The sequence below is a fragment of the Equus asinus genome, chromosome 2, assembly GCF_041296235.1.
Source record: "Equus asinus isolate D_3611 breed Donkey chromosome 2, EquAss-T2T_v2, whole genome shotgun sequence".
Taxonomy (NCBI): domain Eukaryota; kingdom Metazoa; phylum Chordata; class Mammalia; order Perissodactyla; family Equidae; genus Equus; species Equus asinus.
The window spans coordinates 63,386,821-63,414,576 of record NC_091791.1 but is presented as its reverse complement, the minus strand read 5'-3'; the positions used below and the strand labels follow the sequence as shown (position 1 = coordinate 63,414,576).

The following is a 27,756-nucleotide window of genomic DNA, read 5'->3' as shown; positions in this document are numbered from 1 at the left end:
GCAAATATCACTTTTTGGGTAATGAGTCTCAAAGGACTACATTTTCTTATCTGTTCTCTCTCAGACTTAAAACTCTACTTCAGATCTAGCATTATGAATTTCCTGAACAAACTTCCCCATTCTCCAACCTTTGATCATATGCTCCATCAAAAAACTTGCTCTTTCCTACTTTTCCAACCAGAATCACCTATTAATTTCTATCATTCATCCCCAATCCAGATGAAGGCCAATGGCCACACAGCCTAAAGGTGTTGCCTCTGGTTTCAATCTTAGGCCCAAGCTTTTCAGTCAGCGTCTGCTTGGAAGGAAATGAGTAATGGCCTCTCACCGGCCCTATACACTCCCCTCTGACAACCCCTCTGCTTACAGACACTGTCTACACCTTGTTCTATTACCCCACACCTAAGTCTCATCGCACCTAACTAAGGTCCAGTTCATTTCCCGTAGCAATAGCTCGGAGAGGTATAATGTATGCATATAACCTTCCAGCACCATCCATCCCTTCACTTTCCTTTCTTCATCACTTACTCTCAAACGCTTCCTGGAGTTAACAATGATCAATGTAATTTTGCACAAACTTACAAACTGAAGATGTAAAGGCATATATCCTCTTATTTTATTGTAGTCTAAAAAGCTCATGGAATTACTCTAGGGACACAGAGGACTTTGTGGCACAGATTTAGGTAAAGAGCAAAATGCTCACTGGAAAAATAAAGTATTAGCTAGATACCAGGGAGATTTGATCCTAGCTGGCAAATTTTTAACTCTGCAAATACTTGGAGTCGTTAATTATGTATACTTGTTTTATTCATAATTTGTAATGTTTTGGGATACCAAAAGTAATTCTAATGGCTGAATTTAACAAAATTTTTTTAACCTCATCTTAAAACATCCACTGATCCATCTCATTCAATGGCAATATTCAATGTTAAAAGGAACATAAAAACAAACATGCACACGATTGCACAGTTTTCTTAAAGGTCTATTTCATTATTGGTGGGTAGCGCATTTAATAGTTAAATACATTTAAATAATGTATAGATGGCTGCATAACTGCAGCATTGGTAACTAGATAGATAACCAATTCAACTAGAAACCAGCTAACAAGTAACCGTCTAAATATTTAAAATACAGCTCTTATTTAGATCATCCTGTGTTTTGATCACCTTCTTGGGGGGGGGGGGAGCCTGCTGGTCACACTGGAAATATATTAAGGCCAAATCTTCTGATATCCATTCCCAGAGGTTTCTTTCAGCTGGATTAAGCCTCCAACTCCAGGGCAAGCCCAAGTTTGTGGCCTCCAGCATTAATGCTCTTCCCGTCTACCAGAGCAGACAGCGTAAGCTTCACACCTGTAAACAAAAGCAGACAACCATTATGTGGCTGAAACACCTCAAAGAGCCTGTAGTCTTCTTTAATCACCCTTCCTCAGCCATCAGAAGAACTACCAGTGCCAGCCACCAGAGGGCGCTTGGGGGTATCTGAGATACTAGAAACAATTCAGTTGGCACCACATCCTGGGTAACACATCAAGTCACAGAGCATTAAAAATGTTAATAATAAACGTTCAAAGTGCCCTAGAAAATATAACAATGTTCATTATACTACCCAGACTAAAAGATGATCACAATTGGATCCTGGGAAAGACATTTTGGGGACAAGTGGGGAAATCTGAATATAGACTACATATTAGGTATTATTAGTGTTTTCTTAGCTGTGACAATGATATTATAGTTATGAAGAAAAATGTCTTACTCTTAGGATATGCATACTAGGACTACTATGTCTACAAAACATACAGTTAAGTAATTCCTAAGGGTTTGTAGGAAAAAAAAGTAAAAAGGATTGAGAAAGAACAACAAAGCTCCAAGTGCCACGATACCTCACTTCAAACTGTACTTTTGCTACAGTAATCAAAACAGTGGTACTGACACAAAGATCAATGGAACAGAACAGAGAGCTCAGAAATAACCCCACGCTTTTATGGTCAATTAATCTACAAGAAAGGAGGTAAGAATATACAACGGGGAAAAGGCAGTCTCTTCAATAAATGGTGTTGGGAAAACTGGACAACTACATGCAAAAGAATAAAACTGGACCACTTTCTCATATCACATACAAAAATAAACTCAAAATGGATTCAAGACAAACATAAGATCTGAAACCATAAAATTCTTAGAAGAAAACATAGGCAGTAAGCTCTTTGACATCGGTCTCAGTGATTTTTTAGATCTATCTCCTCAGGGCAAAGACAACAAAACCAAAAATAAGCAAATGGGACTATATCAAACTAAAAAGCTTTTGCAGAGTGAAGAAAACTATTAACAAAACAAAAAGGCAACCTACTGAATAGCAGAACATATTTTCAAATGATATATCCAATAAGGGGTTAATATCTAAAATATATAAAGAACTCACACAATGCAGTATCAAACAATCTGATTAAAAAATGGGCAGAGGACCTGAATAGACATTTTCCCAAAAAAGACATACAGATGACCAACAGACACATGAAAAGATGCTCAAGATCACTAATCATCAGGGAAATACAAATCAAAACCAGTGAGATATCACCTCACACCTGTCAGAATGGCTATTATCAAAAGGATATTTGTTGGCAAGGGTGTGGCAAAAAGGGAACCCTGGAGCCCTGTTGGTGGGAATGTAAACTGGTATAGCCACTATGGAAAATAGTATGGAGATTCCTCAAAACATTAAAAATAGGGGCCAAGCCAGCGGTGTACTGGTTAAGTTTGTGTGCTCCGCTTCAGTGGCCTGGGGTTCATAGGCTCGGATCCCAGTTGTGGAACTACACACCGTTCATCAAGCCATGCTGTGGCAGCATCCCACAAACAAAATAGAGGAAGATTGGCACAAATGTTAGCCTAGGGCCAATCTTCCTCACCAAAATAATAATAATAATGATGATGATAATAAAAGTTTAAAAAAAAGCAGAACTACCATACAATCCAGCAATTCTATTTCTGGGTATTTATCTGAAGAAAACAAAAATACTAGGTCAAAAAGATATATGCACCCCCTTTGTTCACTGTAGCATTATTTAGAATAGCCAAGATATGGAAGCAATCTAAATGTCCATCAATAGATGAATGGATAAAGGAAATATGGTACATACACAATGGAATATTACTCAGCAATAAAAAAGAATGAAATCTTGCCAATTGTGACAACGTGGATGGACCTAGAGGGTACTATGTTAAGTGAAAGAAGTCAAACAGAGAAAGACAAATACCACATGATTTCCCTTATGTGTGGAATCTAAAAGACCAACAAAACTGAAACAAACTCATAGATACAAACAACAAACTGAAGGTCACCAGAGGGGAGGGGAGTAGGGGGGTAAGGTGAAACAGATGAAGGTGATTAAGAGGTACACACTTCCAGTTAAAAAACAAGTTAAGTCATGGGGGCTGGCCCGGTGGCGCAGCAGTTAAGTTCGCACGTTTCACTTCAGCAGCCTGGGGTTCACTGGTTCAGATCCCAGGTGTGGACATGGCACCACTTGGCAAGCTATGCTGTGGTAGGCATCCCACATGTAAAGCAGAGGAAGATGGGCATGGATGTTAGCTCAGGGCCAGTCTTCCTCAGCAAAAAGAGGAAGACTGGCAGCAGATGTTAGCTCAGGGCTAATCTTCCTCAAAAAAATAAATAATAAAAAAATAAATAAGTCATGGGGATATAATGTACAGCATAGGGAATTTAGTCAGTATTACTGTACTAAGTTTTATGGTGACAGTTACTAGACCTGTGATCATTTCAAAAAGTATACAAACATCAAATCACTATGTTGTACAGCTGAAACTAATATATAATACCTTACGTCAACTATACTTCAATAAGAAAAGGATTATGTATACAAACATGGAGAGATAAAAGAAATGTGGTAAATGTTAGTACTTGGTGAATGTGGGGAAGGGTATATGGGTGTTCATGGTACCATTCTTTTCTTTAGATTTCAAAATAATCAAAATTAAGTCAGGAGGAAAGATCCCTATTTGGAGGGGAAAAAGTGCCAAGTGCTTTAGAACCTTGCTATTCAAACAGTAGTTCAAGAGCCAGCAATACTGGCATCACCTAAGAGCTTGTTAGAAAGACAGAAGCCCTCATCCCAGACCTATGGGATCAGAATTGGCATTTTCACAAGATTCCCCAGGTGATTCATGTACACAGAGGTTTGAGAAGCACTGCTCCAGAAAAAAACATCAAGGCTCAAAATTCTATAAATGAGGCTATGAAGACTCAACAACCAAAACAATGAATCAACTTTGATTAAAGCAATAAAAATTCTAAGACATTTCCGGTACAAGGAGGAAAGTAAACAGAGAAAGGATATTAAATAATATGGAATCACTGTTAACTTTCTCAGGGGTGATAATGGTGTTGTGGTTATGCAGAACACGAGGACATTCCTATTCTGAGAATGCACGCTAAAGCATTTAGGGAAGTGTCATGACAGCTGCAGCTTCCAAACAGCCTGCAAAGAAAAAAAAGCAGGCAGGAGGACAAAAGAAAGAAAAAATTGTGCTAAAACTCAACACGTGCTCATCATACTCTTCTGCTAATTCTTCCATATGCTTGAAAGGTTTGCAAATAAGAAGCTGAGACATGATAACTAATTTTTAAAACACTATCAGAACAATCCTACTTTATCAAGAATACTTACCAGGCCTCAGAGTCTGAGTATAGCCGACTCCAATCAAACTAGAGTTGTTGACTTTTGCCTAAAATACAAAAACAACTATAAGAAAAATTTTTGAATGGAGAGACAAAGCCCCTACATGTTTCCCTATCCTGCAATTACAAAGTGTTTAGCTTTTCTATTAACATATAAAAGAATAAAATTTAATATCGTTATTAAACCAAACGAAAACCAGGTACCACTTAATTCTTATCCATTAAACTCAAAGTCAAATTGTCAGTAAAAGACAATACTCTTAATATCTAATGTGGGATGTTAGAAACCCTAAATTATCCACAGAGCACAAGAGCCTATATACTGTCATAAAAATCGGCCTTGTTGAGTCTAATCTAGCACAACAAAACCATGCCAAAATGTGGGTAAGAAGTCCACTAGGCTCAGTAGCTATGTGACGCACATACCAGCCTCAACGTGTGGAAAATGGAGGTTCAATTCATAACTTTGACACACACATTACTACTTTCAGGGGTCTCCCAAAAGAATCTCCAAATGACAAGCACTTCCTCTGAAGAATCAAATCAACTAAAAATCCTTTACTTCACATACTTACACCTCTCATTAATGTCCCTGGGTCTTGGCCATATGTAACTAGACTGCGTTTGAGAAGAGGTTCCAACAGGGCATCATTTACCAATCCAGGCCCCTGCCCTCCTTGCACAATTCTATTATTTTAGGATTTAGTCATACTCCTGCAAGGGCTGGAAGGATCCCTGGAGGGCAAGACGTGGTAAGGAGAAGGTCCTTCTAGCTCCATTTTCTCCTGCTGCTAACATCATGAAGCCATACCAGGGACCGATGGCTACAACTGGAGGCATCTCACCCCAATCTGCAAGGACTAGTTTGCCTAGCCAGGCAACTCTGCTCTTCACATTGAGTGCTACGGTACAGAGGTAATAGACAGCCTCTGGGATGAAAACACATTTAGAAATGATTTGATGTCTACAACACTCTTTTGTAATGTGTAACATCAAAACAGTCCAATACAGAGAGAAAAATGATATAACTGTACAGGCAAAAGTCACATAAACTGCACTTGTATTCACTTGGCACTACAGACAAGTATTCATGAGCTACCAATGACCATGTGAGTTATTTGTCTAAGGAAGAAATGCCCCAAATTAGAAGCTTCAGAGAACTGGACACAAGTTCCTACTATTTTAGAATAGGACTCAACCATGAAACTATGATGGAGCACTAAGCAACGCTTCAGAAACTTGCTTGGTTGGGGCAACAGCAGCATTTCTTAGGTGGGAAATGCCACATACCTTTCCAAACTAATCCCCAGGAGTCACTCAGTGACACACAGGTCCCAAGATCCGTTACCGTTTTAGACTATGAGATGAGTGTATCTAGATACATATCTATCTATATAGATATACAGATAGATAGATATATCTATCTATCTATATAGATAGATATATCTATAGATGACTATATACATCTATATATAGATGACTAATGCCATCTTCTGCTGGCATTAAATCTGTGATGGTGCCACAGACATACATTTGCAGAGAACAGCAATGTAGCTCCCAGAGAATAGTATGCTATGTGACTCCTGAGGTTTTTATTGCTACTGTGCAGTTAGAAACACAGAAGGGAAAAATAAATGAATCACTCCCTTAACAATGGGGAAAGCATTCTGGGCGCTTCTCACTCTCTCTGCTTACAACTGTGCTAAGATAAAACAAGGATGGGGCTAAAACTTAACTGTCTAAATTATCGAAACATGTTGTCCTCAGGAATGAAGACCACTTTATGGAACAAAATTAACTCTCACGGAAGGTTTAACTTTCTCTCATTCCCACTACATACAGTACAGGCAGTGCCTGACCTGTAATCACGTGACACACAGAAACAGCTGCTGATCTGCCTGAAATTGGAGCTAGGTCCTCTACACCCTCAGACACGGCATTCCCTCCCTCCTACCTCAACCCACTATGACTGAAGGGGGAAACAGCAGAAAGAGGCTAAAGACGGGACCAGGGTGGCCATCCGACCCAGCTAACTCGGGATGGGGGAAGGGAGTCCTCAGGATGCAGGCAGGACTTTGAGTGCTAAGTTGGAAGAGTCCCATGCAAAGCAGGATGAGCTAGCTGATCACCCTAGACAGGAGGGAAATCAAAAGACATGCAGTCCAGTCCTGGCTCTTCCCCTCCCCTCCTCCCTCCCTAGTAGTGGTATTAAGTCTTTTCTCTCTCCAAGCTTTGGTTTCTTCATCTGCAAAATGGCATGTGTACTACAGACCCTTCAGATCAAATTGAAGATATTTTGTAAACCACAAAATGACAAAGTCAAAGTAACAATTAAAGTACTATTATTCCTCATAAAAAGACAGAAAGACAAAGTAACAATTACAGTACAATTATTCTCTGACAGAGATAAAAACTGTCAGGGCCCACAATATTGGCTCCCTGGGCTTAGACAGGCTTGGGGCTCAGGATTACCTAAATTAATTCAGCAGCTTTTGAAGTTAAAAAAACTCCTGGTTGTGGGGGGCCGGCCCCATGGCCGAGTGGTTAAGTTTGCCGCCTCTGCTTCGGCAGCCCAGGGTTTTGCCAGTTCAAATCCCGGGCACGGACATGGCACCGCTCATCAAACCATGCTGATGTGGCATCTCACATGCCACAACAAGAAGAACCCACAACTAGAAGATGCACAACTATGTACCAGGTGGCTTTGGGAGAAAAAGGAAAAAAGCAAAATCTTTAAAAAAAAAAATTTTTTTTTTTAATTAGAAAAAGAAAAAAAAACTCCTGGGGCCTGGATATCCAACTTCTAACACTGCCTCCATAGAAAAAGCACCATTCCAAGTTCTAATTCCAATTTAGGTGTAAACTGGGGATTGTGTGAACCACAGTTCAAATTTTTAATATACTAAAAGATTAATTCTCAGTACTAAAACCCCATTCTAAGTCCACAGTAGTACTTACAGAAATGGAAGCAGTAGGATCCAACTGATATTTAGCTGCAATGCCAAAGCGAGTGCAGTTGGTACCTGATGTCCAAGCAAGGTTTACTGAAGTGTCAAGATCTTCACATACTTTCTGATAAATTGATCCTCCAAATTCTGTCCCATCATTGCTGTAAGATATTTTAAATTAGTAAATGTAGAATACACAATGTAATATGTCTAAAGCACTAGAGTGATATTATAGCATCACATTTAAATAAAAGCCATTGCTCACATGCATCTCTACTGTTCCACAGAAAACCTGAAAGTTTGTTTTTTTTTTTTTTTGGGGGGAAGATTAGCCCTGAGCTAACTGCTGCCAATCCTCCTCTTTTTGCTGAGGAAGACTGGCCCTGAGCTAACATCCGTGCCCATCTTCCTCTACTTTATATGTGGGACGCCTACCACAGCATGGCTTGCCAAGCGGTGCCATGTCTGCACCCGGGATCTGAACCAGTGAACCCCGGGCCGCTGAGAAGTGGAACGTGCGAACTTAACCGCTGCGCCACCGGGCTGACCCCGAAAACCTGAAAGTTTTAAAAGGTCTTTTCTCAACTTATGTCCAAAAAACAAGGACTGGTCAAATAAATCATGGTACATCCACCCAGGTGGAATTGCCACATAGCCACTAAGGATCACAATGTAGAATACAAAATGCTATAGGAAAATTATCAAAATGTACTGAGGAAAGGGTTATAAAACAGCCTTTTCAGTATGTATTTTACATATATATACACATATAAAAAGGTGAAACACCAAAACATTAACAAAGATTATATATCTAAGTGGTGGGATTATGGGAAATTTTGGTTTTCTTCATTGAATTTCTATTATCTGTCAATGCATTATTTTTATAAGGGAAAAAAAATTCTTTTTAAGTCCTTTCCACATATTCATCTACTTTGGGTTAAGTAAAAACACCATACATTTCAGGCAATCCTATCAAATCAGCACCTCACACATTACAGACAATTAAGTCTGTAATTACATTAATATAATTACATTACATTACATCAAATGAATGCACTGGCAGAGTCTGGCAAAGTCTTAGCCTCTTCTAAAAATCCAAAGCACATCAAGCTTCATATGGAATGAATATTTACTCTCTCAGCACCAAAAGTCAGACATTTTTTACCACACATTTTGGACGGGCAACCTAGAAATGGCCCAAGGATGATCTCCTTTTTATGTTAAAAGAAATCCCTTAGATTCTACCTAGATTAATAAGAATCGTCCTCAAGTCCTACACCATAATATCCCACAAAAGAAATACTCACACATTAGTGTGTAGCTGGAAGTCCCCAGTCCTGTAGCCTACTGCAAAGTTATTCCTTGTCAGCTTTGATTTGGCACTGTCAAAGGTCATCTGGTACCCAGCAAGCCAGCCTTCATAACCAAAGACAGCTGAACCATGGATTGCAGGTCCAGCAAAATCAAAGTCAACATCACAACCAAGGTTTATACACTCCCTCTTGTAAGAAGACTTGATTTTACCACTTTTCTTTCTGGAAAAAGAACAAACTGACTTAAAACTGATGCCTGTGGGATAGATTTACATATATAACTTCTGCAGAGAGGGCACAAACGAAAGAAGAAAAGAGAAATTTGCCACCACAAGGCAGTTGACTAAACTATCAAACAGTAAATGTGCAACTTTCCTAAATATACAGAAGAGGAATGCTTTTAAATTTAAAGCAGATAAAAATGTCCAGGCCTACCCCGTGTTTGGTGAAAAGGTGGTATCAAATGTCAGTTTCAAACCTTGACAAATCTATTTTGAAAGAAAAAGAGTTTGTTTTCAGCTTTATTTCCTTTTGAAATACAAAAATTAAATAATTAATACTAAATCACATTTTCAAAACGTTACCTGGTCTTCAATTGCGATTTCTGTTCCCAGAGTGTTATCAGTGTTCCATTTTTCTGTGAAAGTCAGACCATACTCACACCATTTATATTTGGTCTCCAAGGTCCCAGTAACTTTACCAGTGTCTGTATTAGATGACCCAGATGTTGAAAATTCCTAATAAGACAATAAAAACTTCATGAACTTTTTCTTGTAAACCTAGAAGAATCCACTGCCTAACTTACACCAAAAAACCCAATGAACATTTGGTAATTTCACTAGTCCTCTTTCTTCTAGCTTGCTGAGTACTCCTACCCTCGGCTACTCTCTGAGTACACACAGAGTCAGAAATTAGCCTGTAGCTACTGACTGCCGACTTACTTACTGTTGACATTTCCAACCAATCTATCACAACTTAACCTCTATCTAATTCTCAAGTGAACAACAAACTGCACACCTTTTTAAGCAAACTTCTGCTAAAGTAATTTTATTGGGGATTCAAAAATCAGTGGGGGAAAACAAAGGAATGGATGTTTTAGCACTGCATCCAGTCTACCTGATATTGAATAAAACACTAAATAAGTCAGTTTGGTTAATCACAGAGCTCATGATTAAAATCTGAGTTTATAATAACTGATACTCAATCTTTATTATGAAATTTTTCCTGAAAATCCTTAAAGGAAAGCACCCATTGCAGGAATCCACACCATAAACAAAAGATTTTTTTTAAAAATTCTCTGGTAATCCCAACATTCTGTCTTTCTGAGATAAGAGTCTTCAGCAGGTTTCATGCCTTTCCAACCATCTTTCACATTCTCATTAAAAAAGAAAAAGAAAGTAGGGGGAGAGAATTAAAGGAAATTTACTCTACAACTGGTTTATATCATGCATAATATAAACTACATTATGTATAACAGATGTTATCAGTAGAAAAAATAATCCAATCCAGGGATCAATTTGAAGTGCATGATATAATCTTATGTTTGTAGCAAATATGCTTTGTCAATTCCTAATTGCACACCAACTGAAAGGGAAGGCATAATATGGAGGAGGGCTTATCTGAAATTTAAAATCTACAACAGATAAGCCAGAAATCTAATCTTTCAGAGCTCAGTATACAGGCAGGCAACTGAAATCTTCCAAGATAAATATAAAAACACCCTGAGGGTTCTGATTCACAATTTGTCTGCTAATGATGGCTGTACACTTTGGCCGTTAGAAAGACAAGTCTAAAGAAGATGGCTGATCTGAACTAATGAAAAAGAGAACTTCAACCCGAAATTGTGCTATCTGGAGAGTGAAGAAATAACAAAAACTGTATCAATAGAAAAGGCCAATCATCCTTCACTTAGGAAATAGAACATTTGTCTAACTATTGCTCTGCAATTAAACAGACTCAAATCCTTACGTTTTTATATACAATTCTCCTGAAATCAGATGCTTTCATTAACAGGAATTTCAAGTCAAAAAGCTTGGCACTCAATGCCCATACTAAAAAGCACTGGATTATGTCAGGAAGTAACACTGGATAAAAAAATTAGGAGTCCTGGCATCCAGTTCTGGCTGTCATTTAATACATGACTAACACTGAGGAAGACAGTTAACTTTTCTGGGTCTCAGTTTCCTCAACTGTAATAACAAAACCTACCTGTGGAGGATTAAATTGGAATGACACTGTGAAAGCTTTGCACATTTTCATGTGCTCTACACAAAAGGAAAGTATTATTAAAACAATATACATAAAACATGAATGGGGAATACGTGAGTAGTTATTTTTAATCCTGAGTGACACTAATTAATGACTCTTAAGGCCCCACCCACTGCCATCCATCAGCCCACAGATTGAGAGCCAGCCTATATAGATGCCAAGGAATCCTCAAGACACAAAAGCAAGAAGATCACACTGTCAGACCAGAATTGGGCGAAATGACACCACTGGTGGAGCTTACACCCTTCATTCCACCACCAGACATTTAGGCTTCCACATTCTGCGGTGGACTGGGCATCTCTACAGTTCAGGTGAGAAAACAGAACCAGCCGTTAATGGGACTTATTTGGGGCCAGGTACATATTACAAGATCATAGTACTTCAAAGTATCATGCTTGCTGAATTAGTCCTGTGCTGCATAACGATGTTTCAGTCAACACACACGCAATGGACCGCATACACAACAGTGGAACCATTAAGATTAGTACCATACTGCCTAGGTGTGTAGTACGCTATACTATCTAGGTTTGTGTAAGTACACTCTATGATGTTCACACAATGACAAAATTGCCTAACAATGCATCTCTCAGCACATATCCCCATCATTGACAAATGACTGCATATACATTAAGTGGAAACAAGAACATGCTATATCTAATCCAGCTCCTACACATCCTTCATGATCTTACACCTAATTCCATAAAACTTTTCTTAACCCTGTCCACAATAAGCCTTTCCTTCCCAAGAAAGATTTTGATTTTTCAAACAACCTAGTACTAGATATACTTCTCTGATTGTTCCCTAGTTTAAAGTTTATTTTGTCTCTCCAACCAGAAAGTAAGCTTTTTAAACACAAAGATTGAGTGTTCTTTTACTTTTAGAAGGCCTTTTGTGTTTCAACAGATTACAGAGCAAGTGTTTATAAGGGGCCTCAATAGGTTAAGAGTGGGAACACAAAACAACAATCACTAAGTTACTGCTCTGTAGCCTATCACTCTGAGCAAATGTCACTCAACCACACTGAATACTCAGGCTTCCCCTCAGATCAAAGAAACCAAACGACAGATGTGACCAATATAAAACCCCAGAAACCCAAGTCTAGGCATTAACAAACTACAACATGACTAATTTTAAGAAATACCAGCTATGTACACTAAGGGAATTAACAACCACAGCAAGAACTTATCAAAATAACCAATAATATTCAATATGCACACACTATACCCATCCTCAAAACAAAAAAATTTTAGAGAAAGAAAAAAACTACACGAAATTAAATTTTACTTTACTCCCTTTGAGGGAGTTTGTTAGGGAGAATCAAGACATGAAAATACCAAAATATTACCTCTTTAAAAATACTCAAATCAGGGCTCTCTAAATTCACAAAATACATGTGGAAATCTTCTCAAAGGAGGGCTGCTAAAATCCAACCATTATAAAATGATTAGAACACTCAAATTAAGAGTTACTGAATATTTTAATGAACTCTTAATGCTTTTAATATGCATTGAGGGGGCCGGCCCTGTGGCTGAGAGGTTAAGTTCGCACACTCCGCTTCGGTGGCTCAGGGTTTCGCTGGTTCGGATCCTGGGTGCGGACATAGTACTGCTAGGCAGGCCACGTTGACGTGGCATCCCACATGCCACAACTAGAGCAACCCACAACTAAAATATACAACTACGTTCTGGGGGGATTTAGGGAAGAAAAAGCAGGGAAAAAAAGACTGGCAACAGTTGTTAGCTCAGGTGTCAATCTTAAAAAAAAAAAAAAAAAATGCATTGAAAGAAAGGGTTACCAAAAAACAGTATAGGTTCCCTGGCTTCAAGCCTGTAATCTTACTAAGTAAACAGAGTCCCACATGACCAGTGTCTTTCCTGAGTCCCCTGTGCATACATAGTAAGTAACACGGCAAAAGACCACATGAAAATCAGAAATCATATCCAAAGCCAAAACAAACCAAGTTACATGCAAATCCTTTAAAACAAAATTAACTTCTGCCTCTTCTTTAAGATAAAATGGGTAGACATTTTCCAGTTATGACTATCTTATAGGTTGAAAATTATATAAAGGCTCATCAGAACTTATTAGATATCTAACACTCACCACACCACTGCATGACTTTGTTTTCACATCCAGTTTCACCAAACCAAAACCTTCAAGTAGAGAGTAAAAGATAAGAAAATGATTCATTTGTATAGAAGATGCATACCAACAGCTGACTATACATATAAAAAAGAGATTTCACAGATTAAGAGCGGGATAAAAATGTGTGTTGATACACAATATTTAAATGAAAAAGTTTTAAATTATTCTATATAAACTGACATGTAAAGGACAGAACATCCCTATGCAGGTTTGCATAGTGTTTTGGTATATATTTGGCACCAAAAAAAAAAACGCTTTCAATGATTTTAAAATCTAAATATCAAATCAGAGAATCAATTCAACTTAAACCTCAGAACCAATAGCTTATTATAATACAGACATTTAAAACATTTATCCCAAAGAGGTATCTCTCTTTGGGATTAAAAAATCTAAATAATTGGGGGAATAACTTAAAGAGGGGGCAGGGATCTTCAGGAAGAAAACCCAGGGGCCAGCCAGCCTGGTGGCTGAGTGGTTAAGTTCTCGCACTCCGCTTCCGCAGCCCAGGGTTTCACCAGTTGGAATCCTGGGCCTGGACATGGCACCGCTCATCAGACCACACTGAGGCGGTGTCCCACATGCCACAACTAGAAGGAGCCACAACTGAAAAAAAAAATACACAACTATGTACCAGGGGGCTTTGGGAGAAAAAAGGAAAAATAAAATCTTTAAAAAAAAAAATTAAAGAAAAAAAAGAAGAAAACCCAAATTCATTTGACAAAGCCCACAATCCATTAGGAGTCACCACCACCAAAGCAAAACAGTAACACATCACAATTCTAGTCAACCAAGGCATAGGCTACATCTGAAGGAAATGAAAACACAGCTGTTTTTCTCTTAAACGTAAATTCCTTGAAATTTAGTTTGAAAAAATGGGACAAAATTGGGGTAGATGCGAACGTGGACTGTTAAAAAACTATTTTAACAGAAATTTTACCTAAAATGTATCTAATAGAAGAAGTGAAGCAGCAGGATATTTACAATCTGAATTACTGATTTACTTTTCCTAAGCAATCCAAACACACATTTTCACTTCTGACCTAAAATTTTTCTAAAAAATTCTTACCAAATCCTTTGTTGAAAATATCTCTGGCAGCTTTGCCAAGGTCAGCATATGATGGAGGAACACACATTGCTGGTGGGAAGAAATATTCCAGTGTTAATGTTCCGGTTCTCCCACTTTCTGTCCAAGAACCAGATTATGACCCACGGCTATCTTTAAATTCAAGCAGTTCAACCTGTTGGAGATGTGTTTTCGATAGCACCAGGAGCTATACTAAAACTGTACTCCAATCACCCATGAAAGACATTACCAACAAAGGCTTATTTCTAAAATGGATAACCACAGTAAGTGGCTATACAAACTTGGGAAATGCTGTACAAAACAGAAAAACAGACTTTCTATTCCTAACTTTACACAGCCTCACCTCCTAGGACAGGATTAGTACAAAGCAACAAACACATACACACACGTATACCTATACATACAGATACAGCCGCCAAAATTGACTGGAATGGGTTGATTTACCCAAATGAGATAAATCAAAACCGGAGATAAGGCCCTCTGCCCCAGTACATCCCTTAGCATCCTCACTGAGTCCAAAACCAACATTCTGGAGCGGGAAGACAAAGGTAATTTACACTTTGGGAATTTAAACACTGAAACTTAGCAAAAACACGGCCATCTGTGTTTCACTCAAGTGTCTACATCAACTAAATATCAAATGGCACTTTAAACATATTAATACGATAGTCAAGTCCTCGGCCAATGCTGTGCGGCTTAAGGGCAAGCAATCTGAGCTCATTACACCAGCTCATTCATTCTACAGAGCACGTTCACGCCCTTAGGAGTACGTGTAATGACCTTCCGCTCTCACAGGGGGGGTTACTACTTCCTCTAGAAAAGTGACTGATCCAATCCGCCAAAGATCGAGTCCAGTAATTAGCAACTTTTTGCTTTTAAGTTTGCCAAAAACTCGTCCAAAAACTGAAAGTGAATGCAGTCACAAACCAACTCCCCCGGCCTAGTCCCCTTATCCGAAATCCAGCAGCCCAGCCCCTCCTCCAGAGAGCCGGGAGAGGGAGTCAGGCTGGTGGAGCAGCTACCGAAAGGGGCGAATTTCCAAGTCCTTGGAGAGATGGAGGGAAAGAAGGAGAGGTTTTCTGGTCCGCAGGCTTAGATTCCCGGGACACCGCCACCCTATCCCGCAGAGATCCCTGGTCCACTTACGCCGCGGGCAGCTCTGGCCGCAGGTCGCCATGGCAGGGCCGCGGGAAGAAGTGATCTGCGGAAGGGAAAAAAATGCGGTCAGCGGGGGTCAGGAGGCCAGAGAGAAGTCTCACACAGAGGGGGCAAGGGGCCGCGGGGCAGCGCGGCCATCTTAGGGAGCCAAGGCCAACCCCGAGTCTGGCTCAGGCCTCCTGCTTTGCCGCCGGGGCCCAGACTCCCAGGTCGGAGGGAGGCGAGCGCGGCGGTACCTGATAGTCTCCTAACGGGAACCGCCGCCGCCGCTCCACTCACAACTGAGGCTGCTCGGCTCGCTCCGTATCAGGCTGCAGCTGCGGCGGCTGGAGGGCGAAGTGAAGGAGACACCGTTCCGCCCGCCGCAACCCTGTCCTCTCCCCGCCAGGACCCCGCCGCTGCACCCGGGGCTGTCCGCCGCGCCTGTCCCCGCAGCGCCACCCGCTTCCCACTCCAACCCGCTCCGGAACGACCTCGTGGACCGAAGGCACCCCCGCCCCCGGGGTGGACTGCCTCCGCTCGTCAGCGGGGGCCGGAAAAGCAGAAGCTGCTGGACCTCGGGTCAGGCAGTGATGAGGGCAGCCCCAAAGACGAGGGGGCGGGGAACGGCAGAGGCAACGCGGCTGGGACAGCGCGAGAGGGGGATGGGGCGGAGGCCCCGCGCGCGCTCGTCACGGGCGGGGCGTCAGGCGTGTGCCCGCGTAGGGCCCGGAGCGACTGGGCGCGGCCGTGCACCCCGCGGGTCACGTACATCTCTCTCCAACTCCCATTCTCAGCCGTGGGTCCCGTAACCTGCTAAGACCCTCTACCGTATAGGGCGTCTGGAAGGAATTAGCTGAGCCTTAGTCCTGTTTACCCTGAGCAAGTGCAGCGTGCTCTTCTGAAAGACCGTCTCTCCGTCCAGGCCCAGGGAGAAACGAGTAGGCCACAGGGTCACCACCTCCAGCCCCTCGCGCCCTCCCTCCCCTCGTCTGCCTTCCGCGGCGGTGTAATCGCCTTGCTGAGCGGGACTCAGCCCCAGAGGCGCTCTTGGGCTGCTCCTCCCTGGACAAACTTGAGCACGCCTCAGGGTGCCCCGACCCTCCGTCCCCCCTCCCCCCTCCTGCTCACGCCTCAGGTTTCCTCTTCTGTCGCCTTCTCCCCGCTTAAGGATGGGACTGCTTTACACAGGTACAGAACCCGCGCTGTCTTCGTGAGTCAAGCCTGCTAGAAAATTTAAGAGTCATGCTGACCAGGCGTTGAATGCTGCGCTCAAGTTCCCTGGGTGTGCAGGAAGAGTGAGGAAGCCAAGGGAATAAGAAAAAATGAGCCTAATGAGCTAGAAATGGGGTCAGTGGAGGCTCCGGAGCCAATCACCAATGTCAGCAATTTATCCCCTTTGTACCCCAGTTTCCTCATCTGTAAAATGACAATTTAAATCAGACGAAGTGGTCTTTAATAGCTGTTCAGCCATACACTATGAGCAAAGAATCTTTTCCCCTGATTTATTCTGGCTCTGAAAGCCAGCTCTGGTCAAATGCTGCCAAGGTTCCACCCTCCTATACCAGGAAAGGATAGCTAGATAGGCTTCCACAATCCAAACAGGATTATAGCTGCAGCCTGATGGATATCCCTCCCCTGAGCAAACCCAGCCAGCAATCTTGCCTGGTCATGGTTGGGCTTACTCATGTAAAGGGTTAAGAGAAAGGAAGAGTCTTTGCTCTTAAGAGTTCAGGCAGCAGAAGCACTGATTAATTCTTTCATTCAAGCTCAGACAGGTTGGTCTGAAAGCTCCACTGGCAGCTGGTCTGTTCTGGCTATGTTTGATGCTATTGTGAGGCTAATGGCGGAGACTGACATCCCATTCCAACTGAAGCATAACACACCACCTCCCAGAAAAACCTAGTCTCTGCTTAGTCACCTCAATTACCTAAAGTAGGGCTTATTCACACTGTGAACTATCTGTAGCATTTTTTTTTTAAGATTTTATTTTTTTTCTTTTCTCCCCAAAGCCCCCCGGTACATAGTTGTGTATTCTTCGTTGTGGGTCCTTCTAGTTGTGGGACGCTGCCTCAGCGTGGTTTGATGAGCAGTGCCATGTCCATGCCCAGGATTCGAACCAATGAAACACTGGGCTGCCTGCAGCGGATTGCGCGAAGTTAACCACTCAGCCACGGGGCCAGCCCCTATCTGTAGCATTTTTAACTCCCAGAAAATTTCACTTTGCCACAGAACACCGATCTGAGGCTTCACTGTCTGCAAACCCAAGGAACAGACACAATACCTAATAACCAGGAAAAGAATCACAGCAATTTACTTCAAAGTTAGATTCAGTAAATATATCTGAGTGCTTACATCCAAAGCCCTTTAGACCAAAGCAGCATTAGTAGCAGCCACCACTTACACAGCAACTATCTTCTGTCACCCACAGGAGAACCAAAGTCTATTCAGATGCAGCCCTTGCTCTCAAGCACTTAAAGTGTGTATAGAAGTGTCAAGAACAGTGAAGGATCTAAGATTTTACCCTACTTACAAACTAGCAAGTTAGCCTGCCGTAGTTTCATAGGTTCATAGATGCTGACTGAAGACATGAGACTCGAAAGTCAGAGACAGAGGACTTTATTACTGTGGCACAGCAGGCAGCATAAGTTTCATGTTTGAATCTGTTCCCCTTGCCCTCCATGTCCCACAGGGGTGATGCAGAGCACCCTAGATAGAACCTGTGCACACCATGTATTTGTGTCACAGCTGGGGAATCCTGAGCTGAGGAAACCTCCTGCTTATAAGCAGCTGCTAACAAACCTGCCTAGCCTTTGGCCCAGAGGGAGATATTATTACAGTATACTTTGCAGGAAATTGTCTTCCCTCTGCCCTAGAGGGAGACACTACCTCTATCTCCAAAGGCTGTTTGTTATGCACACATCCTTGAAAAAGTGTATTGCCACAGAGAACTGCGGGCACAGTCAGACTGAGGAGACACTTGCACTAAAGTTTGAAAATAGGACTTATCAAAATTAAAAAGCCATAAGGTCAAGGATAGAAAGCAAAATTCTAGAAAGAGGTATATGCAAAGCCATATGGGGACTTGAAGTGACACGAATTGTTTGGAAACCACAAGTAAACAAAGCTGGAAAAAACCTGTAGAAAAAGTTGAGAGGGGCCGGCCCTGTGGCCAAGTGGTTAAGTTCACGTGCTCCTCTTTGGTAGCCCAGGGTTTCCCGGTTTGGATCCTGGGTGCGGACATGGCACTGCTCATCAGGCCGTGTTGAGGTGGTGTCCCACATGCCACAACTAGAAGGACCCACAACTACAATATACAACTATGTACTGGGAGGACTTGGGGAGAAAAGGCAAAAAAAAAAAAAAAAAAAAAGAGAGATTGGCAACAGTTGTTAGGTGCCAATCTTAAAAAAAAAGATGTTGGCTGGAGCGAAATGCTGAAGGTCCTGAAAAGAGTGGGTGAGGAGGAGTCTGGGGTAGCTGGAAGCAACATTTCTGACTTGAGCAACTGGGAGGACAAAGGTTCCACTCAGGGTGGGAAGGACTGCAGGAAGAAGAAGTGTGAAGGGTAAAGAGGATGATTCAGTTTCAGATAAGTACGAGGAATCAGGGGCCACATCTAAATGGAGCTGTCCCGTAGGCAATTATGAAGCCTAGGAGAAAGGTCTGGGTAGGAGGCTAAAAGAAAACTCAGGAAGGAATGTTTTCCTGGAAGCCAAAGGGAAGGAGTGCTAAACAGTGTCACATCCTGAGGAGCAGTCAAGTGAGGTAAAGAGTTTTAGTTACTATTACCGTGTAACAAATTACCCCAAAACTTAGTAGCTTAAAACAATAAGCATTTTATTATCTGAAAGTTTCTGTGGGTCAGAAATTAGAGAACGGCTTAGTTGGGTGGTTTTGGGTCAGGGCCTCTCCTGAGTTTGCAGTCAAGATGTTGGCTGGGACTACAGTCTTTTGAAGGGTTGCCTGTGCTAAAGGATCCACTTCCACGATGGCTCCCTCATGTGGCTATTGGGAAGGGGCCTCAGATCCTCACCATGTGAATCTCGCCATAGGGCTACTTGAGTGTCCTCATGACAGGGCAGCTGGCTTCTCCCAGAGCAAGTGATTCAAGAGAGAGGAAAAGACTGAAGCCATAATGTGTTATATGATCCAGCCTCAGAAATCACACTGTGATTTCTGCCTTATCCTATTTGTTAGAAGTCAATTACTAAGACTAGTCCACACTGAAGAGGAATTAGCTTCAGCCTTTTGAAAGGAGTGTCAAAGAATTTGTGGATGTATTTTAAATCACCACAGTCGATCCTCTTGTCACATTATTTATATTTCTCCTAAACAGAAAATACACTAAGTCCGTCACAAGACTTCCCCCAAACCTCCAGCCTTTATAGCATCAGCAAGAGGCCTCTCATGTGTAGTTCCTTAAGTACAGCAACTCCAGTACAGTTCCTCATGATCTGAAGACTTATGGACTAAAGAGACCAGCTGTCTGCCTCCCCCCGACATACACACATCCAACACACACAGAGTAGGATATGCAGGGGATAAGTGCTAAAGACACTCCTGTGAAAAGGGGGAAACAGGACATACACATGAGTCCATAACAGTTCTGAAATCCAGCCAGGCAAATTTTGAAGATGCCTTTATTAGGACTCGGTCCTATTCCTGTCTGTGCAAATTGAGGTCACATGGGGAGAGCAAGCTCTAGATACACATTCCTTCTCTTCTTGCCCCAGGTGTATTCTACAATGTGAGGAATACACCCCAGCCCATACATCCAAGCTCCATCCCCCCTCACATACACATGCTCCTTGACTACACCATGGGCTTAGGGGTGTGTCACTGGCAGTTCAGTCCATCCTCAGAAGAAAGGACTCTGAAGAAGAAATCCATGCAGGCCCCAGAAGCAGGCTCAGGACTGTTTCAACTAGGAAGACTGAAATCTTGTATATCCAGAGTTTGGTCCAGATATGGAGAGGGGGGGCATGGGCTTTGGTAGGCATGTTCACTTGGCCCTGCAGACTCCTCACCCCATAGGAATAAGCACAATCTGAGGAGGGTTAGAGTGGAGCACTCTAAAATATGAGGTCCAGGGTGGGGGCCCCTCTTGCCCAAGTCGAAGATTAGGGTTAGGGACTGGGAATCTTCATGTGATTGAAATAAACATTGAAATGAGACAGTGAGAGAAAGAAAGAAGATTGTAAGCTGTGGTTATGTTTAGAATGTGGGACATTGGGATGTAAGATTTAGCAGTGGGGCATTCTGGGTGGTGAGTGGCCATGGAAGGGTATAGTGGAAGTGAAGTTCACTGGAACTGAGGTGGTCAAGGATGACAGGTGAGGTTAAGTTGTTGGATCCCTCTGCCCCACATATATCCAATACACAATGGTAGGATAGGCACAGGTTGTTGGCAGGGATACTGAAGTTACCAGGATGTGGCTAGGATACGAGGTAGAGAGAGAAACTATGAGTCAGGTGCCAAAGTCCTCAGGGAACAAGGGAGAGTGACCAGGAAGCAGGTCATAAAGGATAAGTAGAGGATGGCATGAACCTCAAAGGAGGTGATTTTATAAGAGGGTGGAGGAATGAAGAAAGTGGCCACCCTTTCCATCCCCAGGTCCAGCACTAGGGTTGAGGAGGGTGTGGAAGAACAAGCAGCATTCCCTGCGATCCAATATCCATGGGAAAACGTAGTTTTGTGCTAAGGTAAGGAGAGTGAAAGGCATTCGGTAGTGAAGCTGAGGACTTAGGGTAGTTTGTTGACAATAGAATGAGGTTCTAGAGGGCACTGTGGGACGGAGTGGCAGGGAAGGCAGCAGTGGGAGGACGAATGAGGAAGAAGGAAGCACACAAAGGACTGGGATGAAAACGAAGGAAAGCAAAGAAAATCAGAGGGACTTAAAATATTTTGGGGAGTTAAGACCTACAGCTAGAGGTGAAGGGTATCCTAGGATTAATTAGGCTTGAAAGTCAAGCCAGTACCTGTGAAAAATCCCTGAAATTGCGCAAAAAGGACAATGTGCCTGGTTTTGTGCATAAAATTTTGGGCTGTCATTCTTAGGCACGTTAAAGCAAGAAAACCACTGATCTAGACTATCTATCAAATCCCAGCAGTGACTAGGAGAAAGGAGGAGCATTCTATAGCTCTCCAGATCACATGCAGTGTGGACTCCATTCTGATTTAGTATTTAATATAAAATGTGATGACTGAAGCAGAGGATGGAGTTACAGCTTAACAGTCATGACACAAATTAAGTGGAAGCTCCATGCAGTTCCTCTCAATTGATAGTCCAATGTAGTGACTCTGGGTTGATGCAGAGACTGATATAAAGCTATTTATTATCTAGTCAGCAAGCTGTGGTCTTGCTCAGAGTTCCAATTACACTGGTGTACACTGTGTACAGTGTTTACACTGTCACAGTGATGAGCACTCGTGAAACATTGTTTTGTTCCCTGAAAAAGCTCACACCTTCCTCTATGGGAAAGCTTAGCCCAAAGTAATTGGGAAAATGCACAGAGGCTCCTGCTCAAGAAACTTCAGTGGCTCCCCTTTACCTATAGGATAAGGTCTCTGATATAAGGAAGATGAACATGATCCTACTCTGCCTTCCAGAGGTCCTGTTTCCCATCTGCCACCTGTACTAATTCAGATCACAGACTATTCCCAAATCATGGTGTTTTCAGTGTCACTGCCTTTGCTTATGCTGCTCATTCTACCTAGAATGCTTCCTTCCTCCCACCCCCATTTTGAGTTAAACCATATGAATCCTTTTAAAATACATCCTAACTCAAATGTACTCACGCCACATCACAGTTTTTTTTTCTGACTTACCACCTATAGGTTCATTTTACGTTCTTTAAATTTCTATGGCATTTGTTACCTTATGGCATTTATTACATATTTTCCCATTATTTTATTATGAGGATTTTCAAACCGACAGAAAAGTTGAAAGAATTGTATAATGAACACCCATATATCCTCCTCCTAGATTCCACAACTACCATTTTGTTGTATTTGCTTTATCCCATATCTATCCATCTATCCATTCATCAATCCATCTTACCTTTTTGATGCATTTCAAAGTTAGCTGCAGACATCATACACTTCACCCCTAAATACTTCAGCATGCATATCATTAGCTGGAGTTGAATATTTGTTTATGGTTTTTTTTTTTTAAGTAAAAGTTACCTAAACATGTTTAAAAAAAAATACTTCTGCCTTCTGCCTTCCCTATCAAACTCCTTAATGGTGAGAACGATTTCTCACTCACCTTTATCCCCAGCCACCCACCCACCCAATATCTAATAATGATGACGATAGTAATGAAAACACAATCAGAATAATCAGGGCTAACATATATCAGGCACTTCCTTCTTGCTAGGCACTGCTCTAAATACTTCATATGCTTTTTTTGATTCTTATAACAACCCTATGAAACAGGTACTATAAAGATACCTGTTATAGATAAGAAATATGAGCTTACAGAGGTTAGATAACTGGCCCAAGATGTATAGCTAGTTCTTTAAGTGATGGAGACAAAATTGAAACCCAGCTATGTCTGAATCTGGGACATATGCTCTTAACCACAATTCACATTGCCTCCCCATTGTCCAAGCCTTATCCATTGAGGGTGACTAATCATATTTATGGAAGATTCAGAGTCCACTGCTTTGGACCATCCTTGTCATAGCCCATTAGCAGAGATAGTTGCCTTAAAAAACTTTCCCTGGTAAATCTGTCATGAGGGCATGAGCCTCCACAACGAAGGTAAACGGGGGAGAGGGAAGCTGGCTTCTCCACAGACTTGTCACTGGGTCAGTGCTGAGAATGTCTCATGACTCATATCCCACGGCTGCCTGCATCTACTGTGTGGCTGCATTGTATCTCTGGGGCTGGTGTGGGAAGCAGTGGAAGGAGGGTGAGGGGGAGTTCTGAGGCCTGGGAAAGTCACAAGGGCAGCTTGGCTGGCAGCCGCCTGGACACTAAGTACAGTGGGAAGCTGATGAGGAAGCCAGAGGGACAATGGGCCATTATTTCTGGCTGTAGGAGGTTGGTCAGTCAGACTCACCATCCTTCCCAACAATGTGAGTTCTCCTAGACCTCTGGTTGGAAGTAAAGCAATTGGATTTCAAATGATTCACATGCTATGTATGGAGACTGGGGGCAATCACAGGGCTGATTATGGCTGTAAGTAATCAGTGGTTAACTTTGAGGGCCACCATCTTGCTCCAATCTCCACTATACACTACTGCCAGATAACACAACTGTGAGTGCATGACTCCCCTCTTCAGAACCCCTCCATGAGGCAACCCATGCACAAAGTTAAATACAGGCTAAAGTCACCCAAACATGGCCTAAACTTAACTTCCTAAGCATCCACAGAGTTTTTTTTTTGAACACTAATTACACAGGGCATTAATAGAATTTACATACATAGAAAGAGCTCTGTGGTCAAATAGGTTTGGGGAACTGCTGGGTTAAACCAAGGTTAACCTATTTCTTTAAGTAGAACTTCACAGAGCCTTGAGTTATTGTACATGATGAGTTTCTGAAAGGGGAATGCAATATGTTCCCAGTTTTTTCAAGGATCGTAAGGAACTAGTGCTCCATAGAAAGTGCGCTATCTCAAATGTCATTCTCAACATAGCTACCCCTAAAATTTAACCAATTCTTCTAAGCCTATCATGGCAGCCATGAAAATGCACTGTTCAGATCTCCTGCTATGAGGAACACAACAGCCTCACTGCTCTAGATGCTGCCCCTCTGTATCCAATGAAGCCACACAGGCTGCTCCCAGACGATGACTGAGCATGGGGGTGGTACTCATGCAGGTCCATCCCTGCAAAACATGGGTCTCCTCTAACAGGACACTTCAGCTTGAGGATGCCCCTTTGGCCTCGCCAAAACTTTTTTAGAACTGTGCTGCCATCTGAGACTCTTCCTACCCAATCTTCCTTCCTTCCCATATTGAAATCCAAAGCTTCTGCTTTTTCTCTTTTGTCCATCGCAGGCTTATCCCTCAATAAATCTTTTTTTTTTTTTTTTTTTTTTAAAGATTTTTTTTTTTTTTTTCCTTTTTCTCCCCAACGCCCCCCAGTACATAGTTGTGCATTCTTCGTTGTGGGTCCTTCTAGTTGTGGCATGTGGGACGCTGCCTCAGCGTGGTCTGATGAGCAGTGCCATGTCCGCGCCCAGGATTCGAACCAACGAAACACTGGGCCGCCTGCAGCGGAGCGCGCGAACTTAACCACTCGGCCACAGGGCCAGCCCCCCTCAATAAATCTTTTGCACATTTAATTCTATCTTGGCATCTACTGCTCAGAGGAGTAAACTGGCACAGCTATCTCAAATGTGTTTCTAAAGCCTTCCCAGATCCAGCTCCTCCTTGGAGTCTCATATCACTTTTATGGGATCTGCCTTTTATGGTCTGCACTGAGAGGCCTCCTGGTACAGTAGAGAAGCTCATAGACTCTGGAAGACAGTGGCCCAGGTTTGAATAACAACTCTGTCACTTACTAACAGTATAACCTTAAGGGAGTTCTTCAACAAGCTGTAAAGTGGGGGATGATATCACTGTCTTGCAAGGCTTGCAAGGATTAAATGAAATATTACATTTAAAGCACTAAGCATACAGCAGGTGCTCAATAAACAGAATGATTATGATCCTTTACAGTCATTTGTGTTTTTTCTGCTTTCCTCTATCAGATTATAAACTCTTGAGAGTGGACAGTTTAATCTTCATCTTTAACTCCCCTGGACAGCCTGCAATATAGGCTTTATTCATAGTGGACCAACAAATAGCTGTTAAGTTGAATGGAAAAAGTGGCCATTTGCAGAAAGAAAGGGGTGTCTCAGAGAAGAGGGGCAAAAGAGCCAACCAGGAGAGTCTGTCAATGGTACAGGAAATGTAAATATTCAAAATACATAATATATGTATAAGATAGAAAGTGTATATATTTTATTACATATATAATATTTAAATATATAAAAGAACCATGATTTCAGAAATAACTGCCTAGAAGAGGGCCAGGGAGACCAAAGGTATGCTCCCAGACCCCTCTGCAGAGATTGGTACTCTAAGCCCTGTAAACACAACCTGGAAGGGCAATTTTAGCAATGAAAGCCTCACACCCAAGCTCAGTGTAACTAGGAAAAATGGCAGGCAAGCAAAGGAAGGAGACTGCAAAGACTGATGAGAAACACTGTGTCAATGAAGGGACACAATTGGAACATACAGGGGCTGGCCCCATGGCCGAGTGGTTGAGTTCGCGCGCTCCGCTGCAGGCGGCCCAGTGTTTCGTTGGTTCGAATCCTGGGCGCGAACATGGCACTGCTCATCAGACCACGCTGAGGCAGCGTCCCACATGCCACAACTAGAAGGACCCACAACGAAGAATATACAACTATGTACTGGGGGGCTTTGGGGAGAAAAAAGGAAAAAAAAAAAAAAAGAACATACAGAACCAGGGCTTTCCTGCCTAGTTCAGAATATTGCCTTCTCATTCAGTTCAGGATGTCAGGCCACCTTGGGTTTAGGGTTTTCCCATGGAATCTGACTTGGGAGGTGGAAACCACAGCACAGCAGTGGCGGCCTCCAAAGTAACCTGCTGTAGGTCTTGGCAGGAGGAAGCTACTGGAATTCCTAGATTCCTGGAATGCCTTTAAGCCCAGCTGTGGCTCCACCTCTGGGGAGGCTCAGGAAAGGACATCACCTGTCCCAGAAGCCCAGCATTGCTTTCTGATGGGAGAGGAGGCCTTCACACGCACTTCTGCTCTTCCCAAAGCTTCCTTAGTTTCTTGAAACCTCTACTCCAGGGGATTTTAGCAAAGAGTAGAAAAGTCATAGCTGGAAGAATTGCCTAAGACCCTGTTTGGGAGGCACAGCACAGCACAGCACAGCACTAATGGCCTCTTTGCTCTCCCAACAGGTAAGTGTGGTCATGTGCAGCAAGGTTTCCTCCCCAGGTAACACCCTTCTGTTCTAACAGGATGACCCTCCATGACCAGTCTGTGTTTTTCTTCATTTAAGGCTCTTATGCCACAGGAAAGCTCTGTGGGTATGATATGTGTATAGAAGTGGGCTTTTTTTTTGGAGGGGGGCAAGGTTAGGAAGGGTGCCTGTTAAGAGTCAGGGCTGCTGCTACAGCTCCCCTACAAGTAGAAAGCCACCAAGCTCATGAGGTCCAAATCTAGAGACCAAAGTGTACCAAGGACACCTCTTTCACCTCCTCCAAAACAGCATCAGATTCCTATGGGTTTCCAGCAATTTTATGAGACAAGCTACAAAGACATACCTTTTGAATGAATCATTCTGCTCTCTGAAGTACCAAGGACTTCAAATATAGTTAATTTAGATTAACTAGGCCCATCTAACAAGAGTTGGTTTGACTGAAATCATAAAGCATATTAAAAGAAACTGTTTTATTACCTTCAGGAATCTAGTTGAACTATGCTAATAAATTGCTTCTCAGTATAGGTCTTAAAGGAAATTTGTTTTAATGAACAGATGAGAATAGTTTCTAATCCAGTCCATCAATTGTTTATATGGAAAGGGTTACATGTTAAGAGTTTAAGGTTAATTGAAATGCTTGCTCTTGTTTATATCACAGTATTTTAGTTGAACAAACCCTGTGTTCATAAATGGTATAAAATGAACTATCCAACTTGTCCTTCCTTCAAAATTAGTGAAGTCTCAATTAATGCCACAATCGCTCTGTTAGCATGAAATCAAGTTACCGTATTCATCACTCAGGAGGAACACAGCTTTTGCATGGGCTATTCTTCCACCTGGGAGGGCCATCCCTATTCTTTCAGATTTTGTGACACATATTCCTTCCTCTCTACAAATGCTTATTAAGCAACTAGTATGTGTCAGACACTGTGCTGGAGACTAATTAAAAATCAACAATCTCACAGTCTAGAAAGGGAGACAAATATGAACAAGTATTTTAAAGTGCTGTAGGTACAAAGATTGCTATGTGAACAGAGAACAGTAGGGTTACGAAGGAGTCAGTTCATCCTGAGAGCATCAGGACGGCCTCAGAAGTAAATAGTCTTAAAAATGGAGGATGCGTTTGTGTGGCAGACAAGGAAGGGAAGGGCAGCAAATAAGAAAAGATGCCCAGGCATGATACGGCTTGGAATGTTCAGCAACTACAAATAATA

The 27,756-nt window shown here is 42.2% G+C and overlaps 1 protein-coding gene across 1 annotated transcript; it reads right to left on the bottom strand.

Annotated features, from left to right (window-relative positions):
- Nucleotides 1–594: 594 nt before the first annotated feature.
- VDAC2 (voltage dependent anion channel 2) lies at nucleotides 595–16,241 on the bottom strand. The gene is made up of 10 exons (XM_014860651.3): nucleotides 15,848–16,241; nucleotides 15,600–15,654; nucleotides 14,436–14,504; nucleotides 13,328–13,377; nucleotides 9,541–9,693; nucleotides 9,392–9,444; nucleotides 8,951–9,178; nucleotides 7,654–7,804; nucleotides 4,685–4,742; nucleotides 595–1,352 (listed from the first exon to the last, which is right to left on the bottom strand). The coding sequence occupies exons 2-10, from the start codon at nucleotides 15,628–15,630 to the stop codon at nucleotides 1,261–1,263; spliced, it is 885 nt and encodes a 294-aa protein (XP_014716137.1). The 5' UTR covers nucleotides 15,631–15,654; nucleotides 15,848–16,241; the 3' UTR covers nucleotides 595–1,260.
- Nucleotides 16,242–27,756: the final 11,515 nt, after the last annotated feature.

Bases quoted from the DNA above. Each gene is read 5' to 3' on its own strand.
- VDAC2 (XM_014860651.3), bottom strand. From the start codon at position 15,630: ATGGCGACCTGCGGCCAGAGCTGCCCGCGGC. The intron at 13,378-14,435 runs GTAAGAATTTTT...CTCTACTTGAAG, and splicing joins TATTTTCAACAAAGGATTTG to GTTTTGGTTTGGTGAAACTG. The intron at 9,445-9,540 runs GTAACGTTTTGA...CTTTCAAAATAG, and splicing joins AAATCGCAATTGAAGACCAG to ATTTGTCAAGGTTTGAAACT.